The 23,316-nt window shown below is 48.0% G+C and overlaps 1 protein-coding gene and 1 non-coding gene across 3 annotated transcripts; both read right to left on the reverse strand.

Moving 5' to 3' along the window:
• Window positions 1–1,259: 1,259 nt before the first annotated feature.
• Window positions 1,260–1,333, reverse strand: TRNAV-CAC. The gene has a single exon. It is a non-coding gene; the product is annotated as a tRNA-Val (tRNA).
• A 669-nt stretch (window positions 1,334–2,002) lies between these two features.
• On the reverse strand, window positions 2,003–4,421 carry LOC124677134 (protein FAM133-like). Of its 2 annotated transcripts, none has more exons than XM_047213133.1 (5): window positions 4,324–4,421; window positions 3,995–4,096; window positions 2,978–3,119; window positions 2,815–2,861; window positions 2,003–2,496 (listed from the first exon to the last, which is right to left on the reverse strand). In XM_047213133.1, the coding sequence occupies exons 1-5, from the start codon at window positions 4,411–4,413 to the stop codon at window positions 2,281–2,283; spliced, it is 597 nt and encodes a 198-aa protein (XP_047069089.1). In that variant the 5' UTR covers window positions 4,414–4,421; the 3' UTR covers window positions 2,003–2,280. The 2 variants fall into 2 exon arrangements, with proteins under 2 accessions (XP_047069089.1, XP_047069090.1); XM_047213134.1 differs by having other exon boundaries at window positions 2,334–2,491.
• Between the last annotated feature and the right edge of the window lie 18,895 nt (window positions 4,422–23,316).

Raw genomic sequence — 23,316 nt, forward strand, 5'->3', positions numbered from 1 at the left:
GAGATGCAGCAAAATGCACCGACTCCTGGCAGCACCGGAACCTGAAGCGGGCCTGTGATCCTATGATCTAACCTAAGAAAGCGATCCAAGTCTTCCCCAAAGAAAAAATTAGAAGAGAAAAATAACGGGCACAAAGAAGTCGATAAAAGGAGGGAAATTCAATTCGGCTCTCGGGTTCGTATGCTCCCTCTCCCAACAAAACATATTTCGAAATGTGGAAAAATTTTGACAAAAAATTCTACATGTACATCTCCATAATATATGTGTATGGGTCAAGTTTCACGAAAAAATAATATTTTTTATGGTCTATGTAAAAAAGAGAAAACTTATCCTGTGAAAAGCATTGTTTTCAGCACTGAATTTTGTCTTTTTTACACACATCACATGATAAGTTCATTTTTTATGAAACGACTTTGTGAGCGCGTAGCACATGAAGATGTACGTGCGAATTTTTTGTTTCAATTATTTTGAAATTTAAAATATGTGTAAGATGCATTTCAAAATATAGGGAGCATATGCTCCCATGTTCCAAAACATCGCTCCCATAAAAGGAAATTTTCTGACAAAGACAAGAACCAAGAAAAAACAACACGCACCAAAAAGAGTTGTTTGTCTGAGCCCAGGTTCGAACTGGGGACCTTTAAAAAAGAGAAAACTTATGGCCTATGTAAAAAAGAGAAAACTTATCCTGTGAAAAGCATTGTTTTCAGCACTGAATTTTGTCTTTTTTACACACGTCACATGATAAGTTTATTTTTTATGAAACGACTTTGTGAGCGCGTAGCACATGAAGATGTACGTGCGAATTTTTTGTTTCAGTTATTTTGAAATTTAAAATATGTGTAAGATGCATTTCAAAATATAGGGAGCATATGCTCCCATGTTCCAAAACATCGCTCCCATAAAAGGAAATTTTCTGACAAAGACAAGAACCAAGAAAAAACAACACGCACCTGGGGACCTTTAAAAAGGAGAAAACTTATGGCCTATGTAAAAAAGAGAAAACTTATCCTGTGAAAAGCATTGTTTTCAGCACTGAATTTTGTCTTTTTTACACACGTCACATGATAAGTTCATTTTTTATGAAACAACTTTGTGAGCGCGTAGCACATGAAGATGTACGTGCGAATTTTTTGTTTCAATTATTTTGAAATTTAAAATATGTGTAAGATGTATTTCAAAATATCGCTCCCATAAAAGGAAATTTTCTGACAAAGACAAGAACCAAGAAAAAACAACACGCACCAAAAAGAGTTGTTTGTCTGAGCCCAGGTTCGAACTGGGGACCTTTAGTGTGTGAGACTAACGTGATAACCAACTACACCACCCAGACGGTTCTGATGTAACTTAAATCAACATAGTCATAAAATATTGTGGTAACAACGCAGCGACACAAATTCCCCCATTTGCTTTGTACGGAATGAATAGCACCACTCAGGAACGTAGATTTCGCCCATTTGCAACTATAACAGGTTGCATTTTTTGGGCATGCTCCGGCCACATAGATACCCAGTGCCTACGACTACGTTTCTTTTAGTTGGCAATACCAGATCTTCTGGGCTTGTGTTTTATGTCCTGTTACATTTTGAACTTTTATCGAGGTTTTGGGAGGGTCGGGCCTGTAAGTTCCGTCGGGGTGCATGGCTTGTGGAACATTGTAGTAATTACTCCGACCTAAATTAATTAACTTCACTTTATCTAGATATAGATGTACCTACATATATTTGTTCACTAGATACATCTGTATCTGGATAAAGTGAAACCAACTAATTTGGATTGGAGGTAGTAGTAGCTTGAAGTTTTTCTTAATTCATGGAAAATAGGGTTGAAGTTTTTCTTAATTAATGGAAAATAGGGAGATAATCGAAGCAACTAAATGGAATGTCAACTGTTTCCATAGCCCATCCTGGATCAAATCCAATGTGGAGGATGACTTAAACATGCCATTCAACCCCTTCACAGTTCACACCGTTCAGAGCAGCCATACAAGATCAATTTCTGAAAATAAATAAAGCGGTTCGAATCAAATAACTGTCACTATCTCTCAAGTACAACAATGAGTTGATATTTCTTACAAGTTGCAGGATGCCATATAGCGATTTAACACCTAACCCTCCAATTACCAAACGTTCTCTTGATAAACATAAATGAAATTGTTTCCCACGGCCTTCAGATAGTAATCTGAATAGAATACAACCAACACCCACCAATAGGCAACATAAAATGATGAGCGACTTCAGGAGCTAGCCGATTGGTTTTGGGTGTATCGATGTATAGCATCTAGTTCTTTGCATTTCCAAAGAATTTCGAGAGACGAACGGGGCCTTCCTCCTCCTCGCTGTCACTGCCAGCGTGCTTGGATCTTGACCTATGCTTCTTATCCTTCTTACTTCTCTTTGACCTTGACCGGGATCTGGACTTCCTTGAACTCCTGTCTTCGTCATCGCTACTTGATGATTCTGATGATGAGTCGTAACTTTCCGACGAACTTCTGTGCTGTTATGAATGAAGAAGTGAGTATGCAGGATTCTACAATGGACCTTTTGGTGTGTCTTATTCATCAATCTACATCTTTTAGGGAAGTAACAGGAGTCACATAAGTTAAAGCTCAATTCATGCTATCTTCAAACTAAAACTTGTGCACCTACAATAAGTGCTAACTACTTGCTCCGTCCACAAAAGCATGTCTCAACTTTGTCTAAATTTGCGTGTATCTACACACTAAAACATGACTAAATACATGCATATTTTGACAAAGTTGAGACATCTTTTTGTAGACAGAGGGAGTATTATATTCTTATATGGAGAGTATACCTTCCTCCTCTTTTTACTCCGTTTCTTTCCATCCTTATCCTTCTTTTCTGTATCAAAATTCCTTGTCAGAGGACTCAACATAGGCAATAAACTTAAGAAACAGCTGACCAAAGGAGATCCAGATGTAGGAAACATCATTCGGCAGGCTATTAGGTTAGTTTACCTTTCTTGGATGATGATTTTGACTTCACAACATCTCTTCCACGACCTAGTTTTTGGGCCCTTTCAGCATCCAGTTGAGCTCTATACTCTCTCATCATTTTATCTTTGTCAGCCTCCACTTCACCTCTCTTCAGCTCCTCGTCCTATTAGAGAATAAGAGCATCATCAGTTACTGTGAAACTACTGATAACACACAACCAAAGCTTCAAAGTGAAATTACAAGTACAAAGGCTCAGTTTGTTCTGCAGCAAGCCAGTAACCTTGCAGGGTCAGTGCAGAAAGCTTGTGAACACCCCGACCAATGTTGACATAGGTTGATTAGTTTGGATTCGGCATACACGTACTCCATCTAAGAGTGCAATTTTATACCATTATCCAATTGAACAAGACAAATGAAGGGATCGAAATCAATTAAAATGGCATCATCATGAGATCTCTGGAGATGGGTTGAATCATCGTGAATGGGTGCAATGAGCTTTGTGCATTGTTGAGGAAAACGTTAACAAGTAAGCTGTTCGGTTGGCTGGCGGGTAGGGGATCAATAGGCTAATTGGCCAGTTAATTAGTTTATCGGCTACTCAGTGACCCTCCGAGCAGGGATAAATGCTCGAACTCTTCTAATTTTTATGATTGCACGAGTCTGAGTGTCTGATGGCAAATCACAGCAAGAGAAACTCAAAGGTCTGCGATCCAGGGTGGCACAGGACCAAGCTTCGACTGCAAAAGTTCAGGTTTCTAATTCTTCCCATATGCTATCGTGTTTCATTATTTACAACTATATGGTTGTATGTGTTAAAGGGAGTCACCATTCCGTAAGAGGTTACATCAAATTTGAGCATCACACATCGCAAACAGCATGCCTTATGTTTAGTAGTTCAGCCTCCAGCATAATTAGGAGCACCAACACATATAACAGCACTGATGGACAAAATTCATGGCTGGGGGCACACGAACGGACACAATGATGAAGAAGCTAAATATACAGCAGTAAAGCTAGCTAGCAGAGGCTAGCGCGTACCTTCTGCTTCTTCTTGAACTCCTCCCAGGTGAGGGTGTGAGTCTTGTTGAGGCTGGCCAAGCGCGCCGCGTGCCACTCTGGAGAATGAAATGAACCGTCCGTCTGTGACGGCCCTCGTTAGTAAAAGCTCCCCCTCTCAATAAAAAGAAAACACGGAACAGCATGATTAGGTCATGGATATTGTCGACGACAGATCTCGATAGGGTTTGCGGCGCGTCGGGATGTGGGAGGACGACAAGATAGCGGATGAATTGCGAGCTCGGGACTACGGGTGGCGCGCAAGGAAGGATCTGTAGGGAGGGAGGGTGGGGGTGAGGAAGGGGACCGACCATGCCGTCTTCCTCCCCTTCGCCGGGGGCGCCGGAGGAGGACCCCAGCCGCGACCTCTGCATCGCCTTGTACGCCTGGTTCTTCCCCATCTCGCCCGCCCGCCCGCCCGCCTGGCCTCCGCTCCTCGATTCCTCGCTCGCCGGATTAGTGGAGTGGAGATCCCTTTTCCTCCGTCTCTCCTGTGGCTATGGCACGCGTGCGCCGCGAGTTGTGACTGGTGGTGACGATAACGCCGATAAGGAGAGGGAAAGGACCTTCGTAGGGCGATTTACACAAAAATAACCCAAAAGTGGAAGAAAAGCACAGACTGACCCTCCGGCGAAACTATTTCACCAATCTAACCATTTTGTGTGGCGCCCCTCCCACGGGCGCCACACATGCCCATGTGGCTCCCCCTCCTACCGGCGCCACACACCCAGCCGACGTGGCCCCCTCGCCGCCGAGCCGGCGCGCCCGTCCGACGTGGCGCATGTGTGGCGCCCTCCCAACGGCGCCACACATGCACTTGGAATCCCCAAAACATACCGTGGGACAAATCTTCCGGGACTTAGCCGTTTTGCGAGGCTCGATGTGTGGCGCCGATGACACGGGCGCCACACTAGCCCGTGTGGCGCCGATGCCACGGGCGCCACACATCCACTTAAGTGTGGCGCCTGCGCCCGCGCCCAGCCCGACCCTCTCTTTCTCTTCTTTCTCTCCTCTCTTTCTCACCCCAACCGTCGCCGCCGGCCGCCTCTCCGCCGCCCCCCACCAAATCCTCCACGGATTCTACAGATCTGGCCGGCCAAATCCATCCCCATACAATCCTCAAGGTATTCCCCTTCGTTCCCCTTCGATTCATCCAAGATTTGCTCCGGTTTAATTCGTTCCCCTTTGATTCATCCTAGATTGGAAATGTTGGTTGTGTTTGAACCATAGATTTGTATGCATGTGTGTTGAACCATAGATTTGAACCATAGATTTGTTGAAACCATAGATTGTATGCATGTGTTTGAACCATAGATGTTAAATTTTGTTAGATTGTATGCATTGTATCTAAAGATGTTTGAAATGACTATGTATGTGTTGAAATGGGTATGTAAGTGTTGAATGTATGTATCCTAGATTTGTGGAGGAACCCTAGGCATCAAATTTCATGAATGTGTATTTGTAGGAATAACTCATATGGTGTTCTATCCCTAGATATGAATGTATGTGTGTATGGAACCTTATGTATGTATGTGGTGAAAGACAAAATTGGAGCTTAGCAAATGCATTCTATTGTCTTACATATGTCTATTATGTGCCTAGGAATGGTATGTCTTACGAAATTCATATGTGTGATGTATTTGGATATGAACTCTCGTGTATTTGGATATTCTCATGTATGTGTTGCTCATTTTTGTTAGTGGAATGACTCATAACATGGTTGTGTAAACATGTAGGATGGTGTGGCTTCTGGATGAAGAGTACGACAGGGAGCACCGGGCTGTTCATATGACGGAGAGGGAAACGGATCTTCACCCTTTGAAGATTCGTTACCATGGCACATCGGATATACCTTATGACGAGAGGTACACGGAGTTCATCCGGCCTACCGGTCTTATGCCGTTCATATCCCTTGTAAGCCGTGGGGGCCACACATGAACCCCTCGGCACTCACCGCCCTTGTCGACCGGTGGAGGCCGGAGACTCACACCTTCCACTTGAGGGCCGGCGAGATGGCCCCTACTCTCCAGGATGTTTCTATGATCCTTGCACTACCTATTCAAGGCGAGCCACTGTGTATGAACACAGCTTCTGATGGGTGGCGCCAGCAGATGGAGGGGCTTATTGGCAGGGCTCCTCCGGCGCCAGCAAATCCAAAGTAGAGAGTTCCCGCCGGCGCGTCTTTCGAATGGATCAGGACTAACTTTGGAGAATGCCCGATAGAGGCCGACGAGGACACTCGGAGGACGTACGCCCGCGTGTACTTATGGTACATGATTTTCGGGACTCTCTTTCCTCGACAGTGGGGGTAAGCTGGCCCATTGGTGTTGGCCGAAGGCGCTTACGGTGTTAGACGACCTGGTGGAGTTGGGGAACAGCGGCACTTGCCTACCTCTACCGAGCAGGTGATGATTTGTTTTATGTACTATTTTCCTATAGTAGTGCGCTACACAAAGTAGTAACCAAATATCTTATGTACGCGAGTTGGACGAAGCTTGTCGCGGGATCGGGAGCAAGACCGGGAGCGGCGGTATTGGTGGATGCATGCTCCTACTTTCCGTATGGAGCTGGGACCGCCTATCAGTTGGGCGTCCCAGGGTACTCAACGAGACGCCATGGCCTCATTTCCCTCACTTTCCTGATCGGGAGCCCACTTGGGCATACCTTTGGGACAATGTCTCGGAGATGACGAGCGATCCAATGGTCATGTACAGGCAGTACACTCGCGGAGTTGGACACTCTTACCGCCGAGCGAGTAACCGATCACTGCGGAGTTGCAATCCTAGTTTTGATTGATTCTACCGGCATGTTCTAAATAATTGTATGCTCAGCAGGTGGAATGGGAGCCATATGGTAGCTACTACCATATTGGCGCGGGGATGGCCGACTCGAACCCCAAGTGCACGGAGGAGGCGCGGTTCCGGCGTATGCGCTGCCCACTCATATGCATGTGGCTTGTTGAACACCACCAACCGCAAAGAGTGATGAGACAAGTTTGGGCTGTATCGGAGTGCCCACCAATGTGGCAAGACACGGACAAGGCGCTTCATAGGTAAACTTCGGAATCATGCGATGGAAGATTCTTGATAGAAGAGGTACAAACTAACTTGTTGATTCTTGCGAGGCTTGATAGGCAGCGGCGAGAGGAAGATCACAAATTGGCCGGTCCATCATAGCGGCCACATCGCGGCGTTCCAACACTGCTTGGAAGTGGCACGGAATGCCGGCCCCGAGCAGATTGTGCCTCACGACTTCACCGCTTTCAACAACTACCTCGAGTGGTTCCATCGGAACACGCGTATCGAGTTAGTGAAGCGCGCGTATCGTGAAGAGATCTTGGACGACCCCATCCAGTTCGATGAGGTTGGGCAAAGCCAAGCACGACACTTTTGCTCGCAGAGGGAGATCGACTTCTATTGCTTCCGAGCTGAACTTCGTGGTAATGGATTCTCTCACTAACTAGTACATCATCTAGATTGCCATGTGCTCGCTTAAATTGTGTATGCTATGTTTGTCACGACGGGAGGAGATCCAAAAAACAGTCGAGGACTTGCGAGGTTATGTGGGAGCAGAGCGGGAGAGATGAAAAGCTCGTCGGACCGTTGCGGAATTTCATTAAGGTATGATCACCAACTTTGAATGTACACTATTATGTTCCGGTGGCTTTGTAACCATGAGTTCCATGACGCGAACACCGCACGAAAGATGCGGCGGTTAGCGAACTTGCTAGGTTGCCGCGAAGGCGAAATCCCTACATCCTCCTCTTCGAAGAACATGTATGGACTATTTTGTTGCTTGTGAAACATGTTCTTACTAATTTCAACTTTTGTAATCTCATGTGTTCATGTTTGTGAAGATTCCTCCGAGGACGACCTAATTCTGAGTCAAGGCATACTTCCGAAGCGTACCTCCAAGCAACGGTCAGCTTACCGGTTGAAGCCAAGGGGCAAGGCTCCAAACCGGTACACTCCGGAAGATTATGTCAACCGAGGAAAGAAGGTTGTCACCGAGGAGGATGACGGGCGGCCGCGGAGATCAGCTATGTCGAGGATGAGGAACGACGAGCCGTTCTCTTCGGATGAGGAGGAGGAGGAGGAGCGACGGCGGGAGGAGCAGCAGGAGGAGCAGGAGGAGGAGCAGGAGCAGCAGGAGCAGCGGCAACAACAGCCAAGGCAGCGGACGAAGAGGATGGCCGTCCGGAAGCAGCCCACGAGGACGGCACGTCGAGGACGCTACTAGGATGTGCTACGTGTTGTTCCGAACTCTATATTCATAAGTATCGATTTGTGAACCCTATGTCATTTCGAACCATGGTCCGTAATGCTACTTGTTGTTTGAATCTACGTGCTACAAATGTGACCTATGAAGTGTTATATGTGTATGTCATGAAATTGCTACTTGTTGTGTCCAATGTTGTACTCGTAGACTCGTTGGAGTTTCGTAGGCTTTTTCATGTTTTCAACACAAGTCCATGTGTGGCGCCCTCCACTCCGGCGCCACAAGTGCTAGTGTGGCGCCCCTGGCATCGGCGCCACACATGCCAACTTATATGAACTATTGGGTCCAAAACATCCAGGGGCTCCGGACGATAAGTCCTTAGCCGTTTTCGCGAGCCTCTATGTGTGGCGCCCGTGGCATCGGCGCCACACAAGCTAGTGTGGCGCCCGTGTCATCGGCGCCACACATCGAGCCTCGCAAAACGGCTAAGTCCCAGAGGATTTGTCCCACAGTATGTTTTGGGGGATTCCAAGTGCATGTGTGGCGCCGTTGGGAGGGGCGCCACACATGCTGCCACGTCGGACGGGCGCACCGGCTCAGCCGGCGAGGGGCCACGTCGGCTGGGTGTGTGGCGCCGGCGGAGGGGAGCCACATGGGCATGTGTGGCGCCCGTGGGAGGGGCGCCACACAAAAGGGTTAGATTGGTGAAATAGTTTCGCCGGAGGGTCAGTCTGTGCTTTTCTTCCACTTTTGGGTTATTTTTGTGTAAATCGCCTCGTAGATGAGGTCATGGGGATTCTACGCTGCAGGCGCGTTGCTACCGTCCGATCCATAACGGATGGACTGATTGAGTGCATGAAACATAGGGAATGCTTCCCTTTTGTTTATGGTTTGATGATTTAAATCTTTGCTGCATTACTCTAAAAAAAAGAAATCTCGCTGCATCTCCACTGGAGCAAATTAGCAGGCCTTTGTCTCGCAACCCTTAAAAATATGGATATAAAAGTTAAGGTAATCGCATTTTATGGTCTCGCTCGGGCTGCCGCCGAGCAAATCCCGCAAAGAATATTCTGCAATATTTCACTAAAAGGCCCACTACCCAATGTCTATTTATTTTTTATTTTTTTCCCTTCTTCACGTCTCTCCTCCGTACGTCTGTTATCACCATAATTTGACCAAGTCAGAGGTAGGCCGCGATCAAGATGGATTTGAAGAATATGCATGGAAGGAAATACGTGAATCGGCCTTTTATACCAAGTTGGGCTTAATTGCCCGTGTATCTGTAACATATTAGATCGCATCTTAGTTTAGAGATAGAATCTTACTCGTGCACGGTTTAGTGCACGCCCACATTAGAAAGTCCGCTGGACTATAAATATGTACCTAGGGTTTATGGAATAAACAACAACCAACGTTCAACCACAAATAAATCTCGGCGCATCGCCAACTCCTTCGTCTCGAGGGTTTCTATCGAGTAGCGTCATGCCGCCTAGATCGCATCTTGCAATCTAGGCAGCACAAGCCTGCCTACGTTGTTCATGCGTTGCTCGTACTGAAGCCTTTTTGATGGCGAGCAACGTAGTTATCTTAGACATGTTAGGGTTAGCATCGTTCTTCATATTACATGCTTTCGTAGTGCAACCCTTGCATGTCTAGCCGCCCTTACACCTATCTTAGGTGTAGGGGCGGCACCCCGCTTGATCATAGTTTAGTAGATCTGATCCGTTACGATTGCTTCTTGTTCTACAAGGATTAGTTTAATATCTGCAATAGTTAGGCCTTACAAAGGGGGGAGGATCCAGCGGCGTGTAGGGTGGCGTTTGCTAGTCCTAGAACGGATGTTCCGGGATCAACCTCGTGTTGGTTTTTAGGCCCTCGTCTAGGATCGGCTTACGATCACCGTGCGCGAGCGCGAGGCCCAACCTGGAGTAGGATGATCCGATTATGCGGTGAAAACCCCACATCGTCGTAGATCTCATTAGCTTTACCTTGATCAAGCAGGACCACCATATATTCGGACACCTCGTCTGAATCATGGGTGGATCGGCTCTTTGAGCCGATTCACAGGATAACCCGAGAGCCGATCGAGGCTCGTATTTAACGTTTACGTGTGTGCCCTGGCAGAAACTAAGCGAGGCATCATCCACACCTTCCCGACCGGGTATAGGTCGAGTGGCACGCCCTTGTGATAAACATCGGTGCGTGCGACCGAGGAGGCTTTGCGGGCCGTCGCTCGGAGGGACCGGGGCCGGCCGCAGCCCTAGTTGTTCCCGGCTCTACGGTGTTGCCCGTCTCTACCCGCCGGTGGGTTTCGACGTCAACACATTCTCGGCACGCCCGGTGGGACGGTCGACGACATCCACGACATCGCCATCTACATCCGAGATGGCGGAAGATACTCCGGTCACATACGCGGATCCGCTCGATGAGCTCAAGAAGAAGCATGACGAGATCAAGGCAACCCTCGAAGCCGAACTCATCGGCTCCTTCCACCGAACCCGCTCCCATGGCGTCGGTGGAAGGGTTTCACACCCGAAGGCGCGCTCGATGGAGTAGACCTGTCCGCTCCGTCGAAGAACGCACCGGGTCGCTGCGGCGGGAGATCAACTACATGGTGGCTCATTCGCTGCACCGCCACTCGAGAGCCCGGTGAACACCTTGGAGCGTGTCGCTCGCGCGTCGTCCAGGAAATCATGAGTCACCGGTACTCCCCGTCGGGACCGGCTGCGGGGACTTTCAAAGGAGAGATGCCGCTCCAGCCCCGGCCGTTCGCATGGGTAGCACCGGAACTGCCGAACTCATCGGCATACGTCGTCTACAAGATTGGTGGTGATCCTAGTGACTACCAATTCCTGCCTGAGCCACCTAAGGAGGTCCCGCACGGATACGCGTGCGCATACGTGCCGGACGGCAACGCCTGGACACTCTCGAACCAGGCTGCAATAACGGCCGGCCTCCGGAACGGCAGGAGGAACGTCGGAGCCGATCCCGAGAAGCGGCCGTGGCCGGCTAAGTACGCCGCCCCGACAAACCTCCAAAGCCCAGCTCCTGCAGTTGGCTTAGAACCGGAAAAGCAAGCATGGCTGGTTAAGTATGCCACCCCGGCGAATCTTCAGGGTTCGACACCTTCAGCCATCACAGCGGATCAGATTTGTACAAGGCGACCGCTTCCATAGACCCCCAAACCAACAATTGCATAAACGTACCATTATGCACGTGCTCCTTCCGCCGGCGCTAACGGGTCGGGCTAGGTTAGCCTCCGAAGATCCATATCGATTGTACCCGTGTACCCGTTGAAAGGGTATACGGTGTACCCTTGTACTCGTTGAAAAGGTATACAGTGTATGTACGTTTCGGTGTATGTACGTGTCGGTGTATACGTCCGATGGATACTCGCTTGGTGATCGTCGTCGGTTGTCACTTTCCATTCTCACGTACCTTGATCAGCTCGTCGTCGGTTGTCACTTTCCATTCTCACGTACCTTGATCAGCTCGTCGCAGCCGCCAGCCCGGCGATCTCCGATCTAGATCTTCTCCGGTGAATACTCGCTTGTCCGCCGATCGCGGCAAGGATCCGGCGTCCAACCTTGGCCCAACTCCACCCCTCCCTCCCACGGCCGCCATTCATACCTAGGGTTTTGATCCCTCCGTCTTGTTGTAGCCGGTCGATCCCTCACCACCGCCATTTGCACGTACCCCGGTGAATCGTAGCGAGTCCGGCTGGTTACCTCGGCGATCTCCTATCCTTCCCGCATCCGGTGGATCGGTTGGCCGTCACCGCGGTGCGCACGATAATACGGCGGCGAACGTCTGAGTCATCCACCCTCCGCCTCCCCACGATCGACATATAGGTCGTTCCATTGCAAGGCGAGCACCGCCGAGCCCAACTTCCCGTGGCTGCCCGGATTGCCACCGACGAACGGAAGAGGTTAGCCCCCGTGCCACACTGTTATTCTATTCTTATTCCATGTATACTTTATAGGATGTATTGTCGCATTTGTGCTTAGGGTTTAATTTGTTGTTCAAAATTTTACCAATTTTTCGTATATTTTTTGTTAATAAGCATTTCACAATGAATTCCAAGCCGAGTTTTTATGTTGATTAGGTCAGTGATGTTGGTTTTATTTGGACAGATAAGACGGCTCTATGGCTTCGGGATTGGCAATGAGAAAGCAACTACGGATGTTGATGACTCCACATGGGATGCTTTTGATATTTCATCTTCAGAAGATGAATATGAAATACCTTCGTCTGATGATGATGATAGCATTTTTGGTGATCCTGTATCTGAGTCTGATAATGTGAGTCACTCACATTTTCATATTTTATCAGTACGGTGTGCATGGGAATATTTTGTCCTTGAATTTTGCCTCCTTGTTGCAAATTTTGTAGATGGACATCGATGATGAAGACATCATAAGAGAGACAAGATGATGAACCCACTTCGAAAATACGAGTGATGTATGTTTTCTTTTATCTTACTTGCCTTCTTCCAGGTGAAGATGAATATACATGTAATTTGCTATGTTCCTACAAATTGCGCGGGTTGTTGTAATCAGAAACGGTGAGCTTACCTACTATGGGGATTCTGATTTGGAAGACTTTGCTTATGAAGAGGATATTCCTGAGCAGATCGAAATCATTAGAAGGGGGTTTCACAGTCTGTCAAAATCTGAATGCAAAAGCGAAGTAAGATTTTATTTTGATGCATTGCAATGCATAATAGAACAAATCAAAGTGTCCGTAACAATAACGCCATGTTTGTCATATTTGTTTAGGTGACAGGAAGTTCCCGATTGGACCATACTAAGCGGGAAGATAATAAGGATCCATATGATATTGATGCTGAAATGAGCGGACAGACGAAAGTATGAGGCTGTAAGGGCCATGATCTTTGTTTCCGAAGAGGCTGCCTATTATTTCTACAACAAGTATGCCAAAGAACATGGTTTTAGCATTCGACGCGAGAAGAAAAAGGAACGCCTTGATGAATTAGGGACACCCACCATTCGGTATAGGCGGTTTCTTTGCTCCGAGGTTGGGCAACGTGAAAGCAAGTACTTAGAAATGAAAGACGAACGTATAGGCACCGTCCCGAGTCTCGCTGCAACCGTGGTGCCCATTTCGAAGGTGTCGTATAACGGGAAAAAGGGTGTTTGGACTGTTCCGAGATTTGACGACAATCACAACCATAAGCCCTGCTACGGCTGATCAAATCGCTTTTATGAGGTCTCATAGAAAGATCAAGGCTCATCGAAATCTAGGATCATGTCACCGGGAGCTGCTCGGGATGAGATTATTCAACATTATGAGGACATTTATCGGTGACAATGGAAAATACGAGCATGGTAGGATTTGTAAGAAAGGATCTTTACAACATGTCTTGCCGTGAAAAGAGGAAGATGGTTGCAAAGGGTGACGCCAACACAACCATTGGCATTATGGAGAAGAGGAAGCGAGATGATCCTCGAATTCTATTTTGATTACAAGCTTGGTAAAGGTGGAAAATTGTTACACCTGTTCTGGTGTGATTCTCAGTCTCGGCAGGACTATGCCGACTTCGGTGACGTGCTGGTGTTTGACAGCACGTACAAAACAAATTTGTGAAGTTTTTTATTTATTTCAATTTTTGTGATAGTAAACCTATAAATTTCTGTTAAATTCAGGCGAAAAAAAGTTGACAGATAAAGCCATGGCCCATGAGTTCCCTCCCCGCGTGCATTGGCCCGTTACATGTCCGACAGACCTAGTTTTTTAATTTTTCTTTAAATCTGCAGCACATCCGGTTAAATTGAAAAAATTCAAAAAAGTTTTAACCAACGGATTATGTTCACAAAAACGTGTGACATATTGGGTAAAAAAAACTGGATTTTTTTTCGAAGGTCGAAAAATCGACTAGCTTAGAAAAAGTGGTTTGATGTAACCCAAACGATTCCGTTTCTAAGAATGTGGATTTTTCGACCTTCGAGAAACGCTCCAGAAATTTTTGCACACACTCTCGTATCCATTCTAATACGAAGTGTGAAGGTTTTTTCAATTTTTGAATTTATGTGAAAATAAACAATTAAATTTCAGTTAAATTCGAGTTGAAAAAAAAACAAAAGAAAACTAGAGAACCCTGATGGATGGGCCATGAGTGTTCCTTCCCCGCGTCCATGCTCCACGTTAATGGGCTTAGTAGAAACCGCGTTACATGTCTTTCGGCCTAGGCTGATAAGTTTTTTAGTTTTGATTTGAATAAATCTGCAGCACATCTGGTAAAATTCAAAAAATTCAAAAAACGTTTTAACCAACGGATTATGTTCACAAAAACGTGTGACATATTGGGTAAAAAAACTGGATTTTTTTTCGAAGGTCGAAAAATCGACTATCTTAGAAAAAGTGGTTTGATGTAACCCAAACGGTTCCGTTTCTAAGAATGTCGATTTTTCGACCTTCGAGAAACGCTCCATAAATTTTTGCACACACTCTCGTATCCATTCTAGGACGAAGTGTGAAGGTTTTTTCAGTTTTTGAATTTCCGTGAAAATAAACTATTAAATTTCAGTTAAATTCGAGTTGAAAAAAAACAGAAGAAAAGCTGGAGAACCCTGCTGGATGGGCCATGAGTATTCCTTCCCCACGTCCATGCTCCACGTTAATGGGCTTAGTACAAACCGCGTTACATGTCTTTCGGCCTAACTGATAAGTTTTTTAGTTTTGATTTCAATAAATCTGCAGCAAACCTGGTTAAATTCAAAAAATTCAAAAAAAGTTTTAACCAACGGATTATGTTCACAAAAACGTGTGACATATTGGGTAAAAAAACTGGAATTTTTTTCGAAGGTCGAAAAATCGACTAGCTTACAAAAAGTGGTTTGATGTAACCCAAACGGTTCCGTTTCTAAGAATGTGGATTTTTCGACCTTCGAGAAACGCTCCAGAAATTTTTGCACACACTCTCGTATCCATTCTAAGACGAACTGTGAAGGTTTTTTCATTTTTTGAATTTCTGTAAAAATAAACTACTAAATTTCAGTTAAATTCGAATTGGAAAAAAGACAGAAGAAACTAGAGAACCCAGCTGGATGGGCCATGAGTGTTCCCTACCCACCGCTCCATCGCCTCCCTAAGGACTATAAAAAGGGCCGCCTCTCATCGTCCCTTTCACACACAAACCCTAGAGGCTCTCTCCCCAACCCTTGCCGCCACCGTCTCAACAAGAGTTGACGCCATGGCTGGGAGAGGCGGAGGCCGACGTGGTCGTGGCCGTGGCCGCGGCGGAGCTGCACGCTCGCCGTCGCCCGCCACACCGTCGGCTTCATCGCCGGAGATGGACGTGGAGGGGCCCGTGCTGTTCGAGTTCGTCCTCGTACTCAAGGGCGACCCACGCGGCATCCGGAGACTTCCGACCCCTTCGCCGTCTATGTCGCCGGCGACGATCGACCGGGCACGCTGCATCCGCGGGAGGCTTCGTCCGGCTTCTACCGGTGGATCGTCGACGTGATATACGACGGGCGCGGCAAGATGTACCTCCACATCGGCTGGGAGAAGTTCGCGCGCCACCACAGACTCGAAGCCGGCTTCATCCTCCTGTTCACCTACTATGGCGACGGGGACTTGAGCGTCAAGGTTTTCGACGAGACGCGCTGCCGCCGGGACAACCACGACAACCACGGCGACAGCACCGACGAGGAGGACGGCCGATGAAGAGTGTTGTTTCTTCGCAGCGAATACGTGCACGGAAGTTTACGGGTGTTCGCCTCATCCTCCCGCTGGATTTTCCGGTTTGGGTGATTGGGGATTGTTAGCAGTGAACACAGGAAACCTTGGATGCACGGTCTAGTTAGGTTTAGTTTTTTTGCAAAATTTTATATTTGTGTCCACCATGGTTCAAAATATGTATTAGTTTGTGGAAAACCATGTCCCAATTATGTATTAGTTTGTGGAAAACCATGTCCCAATTATGTATTAGTTTGTGGAAATTGAAATGAAAATACCAAAAAAGTATTTTAAAGGTTTCGTGTGTTCACACGAAACCTTCGATGCCAAATCAAGTGGATGGATGTGGATGTGGATGTGGATGGGGTTGCCGGGGTGAGTCCAAGCTGAGTGCATGGTTATTTCATGTGAGAAACCTAGGAGTGCATGGTCTATTTAGTCAACGTCGAAATAATCACAAGTACACAAATATGTGACTATTTTTTACCTCAAACTCATATGTGACTATTTTTTACTCCTTTCTTACCTGTACCTTCTATGGTAATCAAACTTGTTGATTTTAGATAACATCTCTACGTGGCAATGACTTTGTTATCGAGGGATCGAACAAGTTTAGCTACGGAGACTGAGCAGTCTATGTGAAAAACAATCTATGCATGAGAATAACAAACAAGGCATTCATGCATAACGGTTATAACTAGCATTTATCTAGATAAAAGAGTAACGATTATAACTAGCATTTATCTAAACAAGGCATTCATGCTTAAAAGTTATAACTAGCATTTATCTAAACAAGGCATTCATGCATAACTGTCATAACTAGCATTTATCTAAGGCGCCTTTATCTAAACAAGCAGGCATTCATGCATAACGGTCATAACTAGCATTTATCTAAACAAGCGAGGCATTCATGCATAACACTCGGAGATATAAGTTCTTAATTAGTACTAAGAAATTCCATAAGTAGAACTTAAGGTTCTACGTACACACATTAAACCTAAAAGTTCTTAGTTATCCATTACAACCGGACGGAAATAAGCTCCAAGGACATAACATATATACGGGGGCGAGCATCGGGCTGAGGCATGCATGGTAGGTTCGGATGTTGCGACGCCTCTTGAGGATCCTGCCGTAACGGGGAAGGCGAGGACCCGGCAGAAACCTTGCAAGTGCCTCGTGGTCAGCCTTGCCCTGCCACTCGGGGGCGGCTGTTGCGAGTGTCCATAGCATGCATCTCAAGGGAAGCCGGCGCGCCGTCCTTCACCTTGCGGGGACAGAAGGGGCAAGCATGCTTTCCCCTCCGCATTGTCTTCGAGAATCCGAGACTCGAATCCCTTGACCTGCCTCCGCACGTAGGACTCAAAGTTGTCCTCGTCGACGTCGTCATCTGTGTTGTACTGCAAATAAAGGGGCACATGTGAGGAAGCGGCTAAAGGATGCAGAACATGGTATGGTATTCACAAAGTTCATATCTTCTTAATATTAACTGCTAAATTTAATGAGTAATTCTTACAATTCATACATGAGGAACATAGAGAGCAAACTTTAACCATGGGAGTTTGGATACACGATTTACAAACTGTTAAAGATAATGTATTTATGCTTTCTATCTTGGTACAAGATTTACATACCGCCAAGAAAGGACTTTCCACACATTCGGCAAACCTGAAGAGTCACTACTAAGCATGAATAATTTCAAAAATAATAGCTTACTAAGAGTTTCTACGACATCCAAAAACAAATCAACTGTAGGTAGGCATTCTTCAACCACCTAAAATTTCTAGGTTTGCAGGTTGTCAAAAGGCAGTCCATTTTTGGTTACCTTGTCACATATGTTGCTGATTTTGTTTCCTATATTACTTTTTTCATGAAGAAAGCAGTAGCTTTCATTTGAACATATCTTTTATTTTTCTTAGTGGAAGTCCAATTACTATTTTTCTGTTACTGTTTATAATTTGAGCATAAGTTTGAATTTCCTTAGGACTTTATGTTCTTATGCAAGCGGCGGACATAAAGCGATGAGCTGATATAATAAATATTATTTCTGGTTTGTTTGATACATACATCGGGATGTAAATGATGAGTTTTCCATCCGACATAAAAAAGCTTTCCCATAATTCACTGAATCTACAGGGAAACGGGGCAAGGACCTGATCCACAATCAAGGTCTGAAATACCAATACTTTTTCCTTGTTTAACACTTGTCGGCACATATGTTTAGTATTTATGTCTGTAAAAATTTAGATGTGCCTTATATTGCTTTTCTACACGGTTCAACACTCTGTTAACTATGTTTTTCTTGTTTAAAAATTCAAATGAGAGGTCTGTATTAAAAAGTGGTTCTCAAGTCGTTTATCATACATTCTTGCGTATCCAAATCATGGTAAACGGCAAACCTTCAGCTCTTGACCCATTTCAATCCCCAACGGCAAATAGGCTCATTTCTATATGAAGAAGCTCCAAACCAACTTAGTATGACTGCAACTTTCATTTATATTAGGCAAGTGGCTTATTTAGTAGTTGTATCTTATTTGTTGTTTGAGAATAATTTAGCTGAATCCACAATAGTTTGAATGGTATCGTCTTCTTATAGTGGTACACGGTAATGATTTTAATACAAAGTTTATTGCTTTGGATACAAGATCACAATGGTAGAAGAAGTGCAAGAAAAATGAATGTTTGTTGCTTTGGATACGGATCACAACGGGCATTCAACTAGTAATATTAACTCGCCAATGTTTGTTGCTTTTAATACAAGATCCACTTATTTACTGGACGGAGGGAGTAGATCTAACTCGCGGGGCTCGATGTACTCGAGGACATAGCTGCGGTTACCGGATCGACATAGCATCCACGCGCATCTACTACATCTACTTTGCGGGGGTTACCGGATCCGAGAGGGGAGACATAGATTTACCTCGCGAGGGCTGGACGTGCTGGCTGGCCTCGTACATGGCGTCGATTTCCTTGTACGCCGCCTCCCTATCGGCGGCGGCGCGAGCGGCGGCGGCAGCCACCGCATCGGCGATGCCGCCCGGATCGGCACCGGCGGCTCCCGCGCCGATGTCCGCCGCCGCGGCGAAGGCGCGGCCGCTCCCGCTCCGGCTCCCGCTCCCGCTCCCGCTCCCGCAACCGGCTCCCGCTCCCGCAACCTCTCCCGCGGCCGCCCCGCGGCCGCAGCCGCGGCCGCTCCCTCTCCGCCCTCCAAACCAGCGGCGGCCGCGGCTAGGTTCATGTCCATTGCCGGATCTCGCTTCGCCGAAGAAATGGGAGTGTAGGGAGAGAGGCTTCGTGCACCGAAGAACTAGGGTTAGGGTTTTCTCTCCTCTGCTTTTTGCCGGAAATGGGGATGGTGGGGAGGGGATGCGGCCGGCTGGGGATAAAGTAGTGGACTCTTTTGGACTGTGCGCGTGTGCGTGGACCCGTGTGTGGACCCGTGGGCATTGACGGGCGTGTACGCGGAAGGGGTACGGGCGTGTACGCGGAAGGGGTACGGGCGTGTACGCGGAAGAGGTGTACGGGCGTGTATGTATTCTCGCGGTGATACGCGTACCTCCTCGGGCTAACGGGTCCTGCGGGTTTTGGAGCGGGCATTTCTATACCCGAATCGAAGTTGAAAAGACGATCCTGCCCCTCGCCGCGGAGTAATGCGGGTCGTTCTTGTGTTCCGCTCAACATACCCGTTCGACGTTGGGGGTCTATGGAAGCGATCGCCTTTGTACAATTCCGAAAGATCAGTTCGGTATGATGCCGAAAAGGAAAGCGTTCGGCTACACCAAGCCGTACCCCAACGAGTCTACGAACCGATCCCGCCGCCACCCAAGTATCGGCTCCCGGACTTCACAAAGTTCAGTGGGTCAGAGGGGTCCAGCTCCATCGAGCATGTGAGCCGATATTTGGCACAGCTGGGCACGATCTCATCATCAGATGAGTTGCGCGTGAGGTTCTTCTCACGAGTCCCTCACGGGATCGGCTTTCGGTTGGTACACATCGCTACCACCGAACTCCATCCAAACTTGGAAGCGAGTTGGAAGAGCGAGTTCCATGAGCGGTATCATTCGGAAGCTTCCGAGTCTAGCATTGCCGATCTAGCACAACTACGTCGAAGCGCGGAGAAACGCGTGACGGAATACATCCGGCGCTTCGGGACCATTAGGAACCGATGCTTTTCGGTTCGTATAGCTGAAAAGGAAGCGATCGAGTTGGCGATAGCGAGGCCTTGCAACACGGCTCAAGGACATGGCCTCCCAAGCGGATTATCCCTCGGCCGGCGCACGTGGTTCGAAACTTTCAGCATATGAACAGCGCCACCCGGACCTGTACCAAGACAAGTTCAAGCGTGCGGTAGCCCCGGTCGATGCGAGAGGAAGACGAAGTTCCTGCGGGAGACCAAGAAGTAGCGATGGCTGAGTGGACTCGGGGAGGAACCCCCGTGTCCCGCAAATGGGTAAAGCCACCGAGGCCCGCCCGGGGGATTTGATTTTGACGTGACCAAGACTGAGCAAATCTTCGACCTCCTACTCAAGGAAAAGCGAGTTGAAGATACCTGAAGGTCTCAAATTCCCCACGGCGCAAGAGCTGAATGGAAAGCCATACTGCAAATGGCATAACTCGCTCTCCCATGCCACCAACGACTGCCGGGTGTGGCGTCGGCACATCCAAGCGGCGATAGAAAACGGACGGTTGATTTTCAACCAATACGCCATGAAGGTCGACACACACCCCTTTCCCGCCGTAAACATGGTGGAGTATGCTTGCCATGCGGGGTGCCAGCCGGGTTTCTGTGCAATATCAACATGGTAGATCTTGGACACCACGGCTGGCAAGGATGGAGATGAGGGCAGCTGCTCTCATAGCAAAGAAACGAGAGGAAGCCGCTCCACGCGATCGGCTCCGCCAAGACGGCAAGCGCTACGTAACGAGAGGGAGAAGTGAAGAACATAAGATATCAACGACCTCTCTCCGATCACCTCCTCAACAAGTATGTGAGTCGGTGCGACCAACGCCGACGGTCCGGCAATGATGATGAAAGAGATCGTCCGGCTAGAGAAGCCGAGAAGACATCGTCGGCATAATCGCGATGAGGAGGAGCACGAGCGTTGTGCCAAGGGAAAGGCAAAGGAGCGAGACGACGAGGACAGGCACCGGGATTGTCCTTTCTTCGAGCACTCGCTGGGATTCGAGAATGAGCCGATTGCCAACAATCGGCAATTGCCCGGAATGCAACCGGAAGAAGAAGGAGGCAGCCAACGTGTCCGTGTTCGAGCGCTTAGGACCTCTCCCGCCACGAGAGCAAACGAGCTGAGTCCCCTCGGTTGGAAGATCTCGAAGATTCGAGAAGACGAGGGAGAAGAAGAAGACAGGTACCACCGGCCAAGGTGGTGCCCCGACGGACTCGGCCGTTCCCGAAACGCAGGGTTCAACGATTGCGCGGCCTGGAAGAAGCCGAGAGGTTATACTTGCATACTTTGAGGAAGGCAAGGCCTGATCCGGCTGCAAAGGTTCGGCGAACCCTGGATGAAGAGGGTCGTCCACGGAAAATGGAGTGGCGCCCCAAGCAAAGGAAAGCCGATGATGAAACATCGGCTGGCACAAACATGGTGCTCGTTCTTCCGACGAAGCTTAGTGCTCCACGATTACACGATGCACTCAAGGTGGACAACGGCAAGCGCACCAACATGATAAAATCAGAGATTGGGCTGGTTACGTCTACCGGCCCGGACGAGTAACAAGAACACGTCAATGAGCAAACATGGCGAGGCTGATCCTTGTGATCGGCCCCAAAAATTTATGAAGGGACATTACAAACCTTTCATCGAACAAGCAACATGGAGGCCGATTCCGAGCAATCGGCCAAAATTATCCTCACCCACCATTCTGCACCGAGTTCGACATGTTATCCAACGAGCCGATACCATCAATTCTCTTGACAGAATCGGCTCGGGGGGGCACCCAGGTGGATAAAATACGAGGATGTGCAACGGAAGCATCTCATCTTTTGATGATAGGTACCGGAATATGGGGGCCGATGCGCTAGTCGGCCGTAAGAAAATAGAAATTCTGAAAATTCGAAAATTTTCAAGCACAGCCGATGCAGCAGACATCGACTTAAGGATATGGAAGCCGATGCATGGCCATCGACTCAATAGGAATAACTGTCACGGTCAGAGGGTCAATGGAGCACGAAGAGGGTTTTAATGAAAGAACTACTTAATGGAGTAGCCTAAGAGCTCGGATCCTCTCTTCAAGGACAAGACCCAGAGCAGCCTGGACGTGCAGATCAGGTCAAGGATGGATCGCATCAGACCTACCAAAGGAAAGGAGCCGATCTAACTGGCAAGGCGCAGGAAGAACTGAAGAAACTCGGGGGGCATCTCACCTTGAAGGTTCTCTGCTTGGGGCTACGTCGTGAGTTAAGGCTAATGTCGGCACATGTGGCTGATTCGCCTTCAGTAAGGCTCGGGGGGCAGCTCGCCCTAAAGGTCGTTGCTCTAGGGAGCCGATTTGGTTGGAATCGGCTAGCCTCGCGACACAAGCTGGTTTGAAGAGCGGTGTTCTGTTACGGAGTCATCAGTTTGAGCATCCAAGACGGTTCCAGGGCTCTTTTAAAGTCGCCTGCTCAAAGATCAAGTCGCCAGCCTACTAAGATCGGCTGTGTCATTGTCATCGGCGAAGCTCGACTAGCTTGGAGGGATGGCTAAATTGGCCTGTCTCGCGGATTATCATGAAGCCGATGCGTTACCATCAGTCACTAAGCATGGATTAGGCCAACAGTCGACAAACTCAGCATGAAAGAAATCGGCGAAATCAAGCTAAGGGAATTCTTCATTAGTATTGGAATTTCTTACAATGGGGAGCCGATTGCTCAAGGAGGGAAGAACAAAAGAACGGTCTATTGACCAATCTACTACTGCTAGGCCTATACTATTAGATCCTAATCTACGGGCCATCACTGCCCTCATCGTCGTCCTCAGAACTCTCATCGGCACTGCTGCCGATGGGCTCCTCGTCGCTACTCCCGTAGCCCTCCACGGGGGCTTCATCCCCGTCTTCATCGTCGCTGCTGTCGTCGTCCCACCACATGCGGAGGCGCTTCGCCGGCGGGTAGCCCTCGAGGGAGTCGTCGTCGTCGTCTTCTTCTTCTCCCTCTTCTTCAGAGGTGGGGCAGCCGTCCCCGGGAGAAGCGGTCGTCCTCACTTTTTGGCTCCGGTTCCCCATTAGCGAGGAGCGAAGATCTTCATCCCCGCTGGTCAAGGACTTGTCGTCCTCGGACCGGATGGAGGAGGCATGGCTCTCCTCGTCCCAGTCTTCCGGGGCACGAATTTCTGGCGGCGTCTCGCGGGAGGAGTCGGACCCGTAGGAAAACTCGGAGGAAGAGGAAGAAG

Source organism: Lolium rigidum, chromosome 7 (genome assembly GCF_022539505.1).
Source record: "Lolium rigidum isolate FL_2022 chromosome 7, APGP_CSIRO_Lrig_0.1, whole genome shotgun sequence".
NCBI classification, from domain to species: Eukaryota; Viridiplantae; Streptophyta; class Magnoliopsida; order Poales; family Poaceae; genus Lolium; species Lolium rigidum.

Excerpts from the sequence above, each read along its gene's own strand:
- LOC124677134 (XM_047213133.1), bottom strand. The coding sequence starts at position 4,413 with ATGGGGAAGAACCAGGCGTACAAGGCGATGCAGAGGTCGCGGCTGGGG. Across the intron at positions 4,097-4,323 it reads AAGGGGAGGAAGACGGCATG|ACGGACGGTTCATTTCATTC; the intron begins GTCGGTCCCCTT and ends GGGCCGTCACAG. Across the intron at positions 3,120-3,994 it reads AGTTCAAGAAGAAGCAGAAG|GACGAGGAGCTGAAGAGAGG; the intron begins GTACGCGCTAGC and ends ATTCTCTAATAG.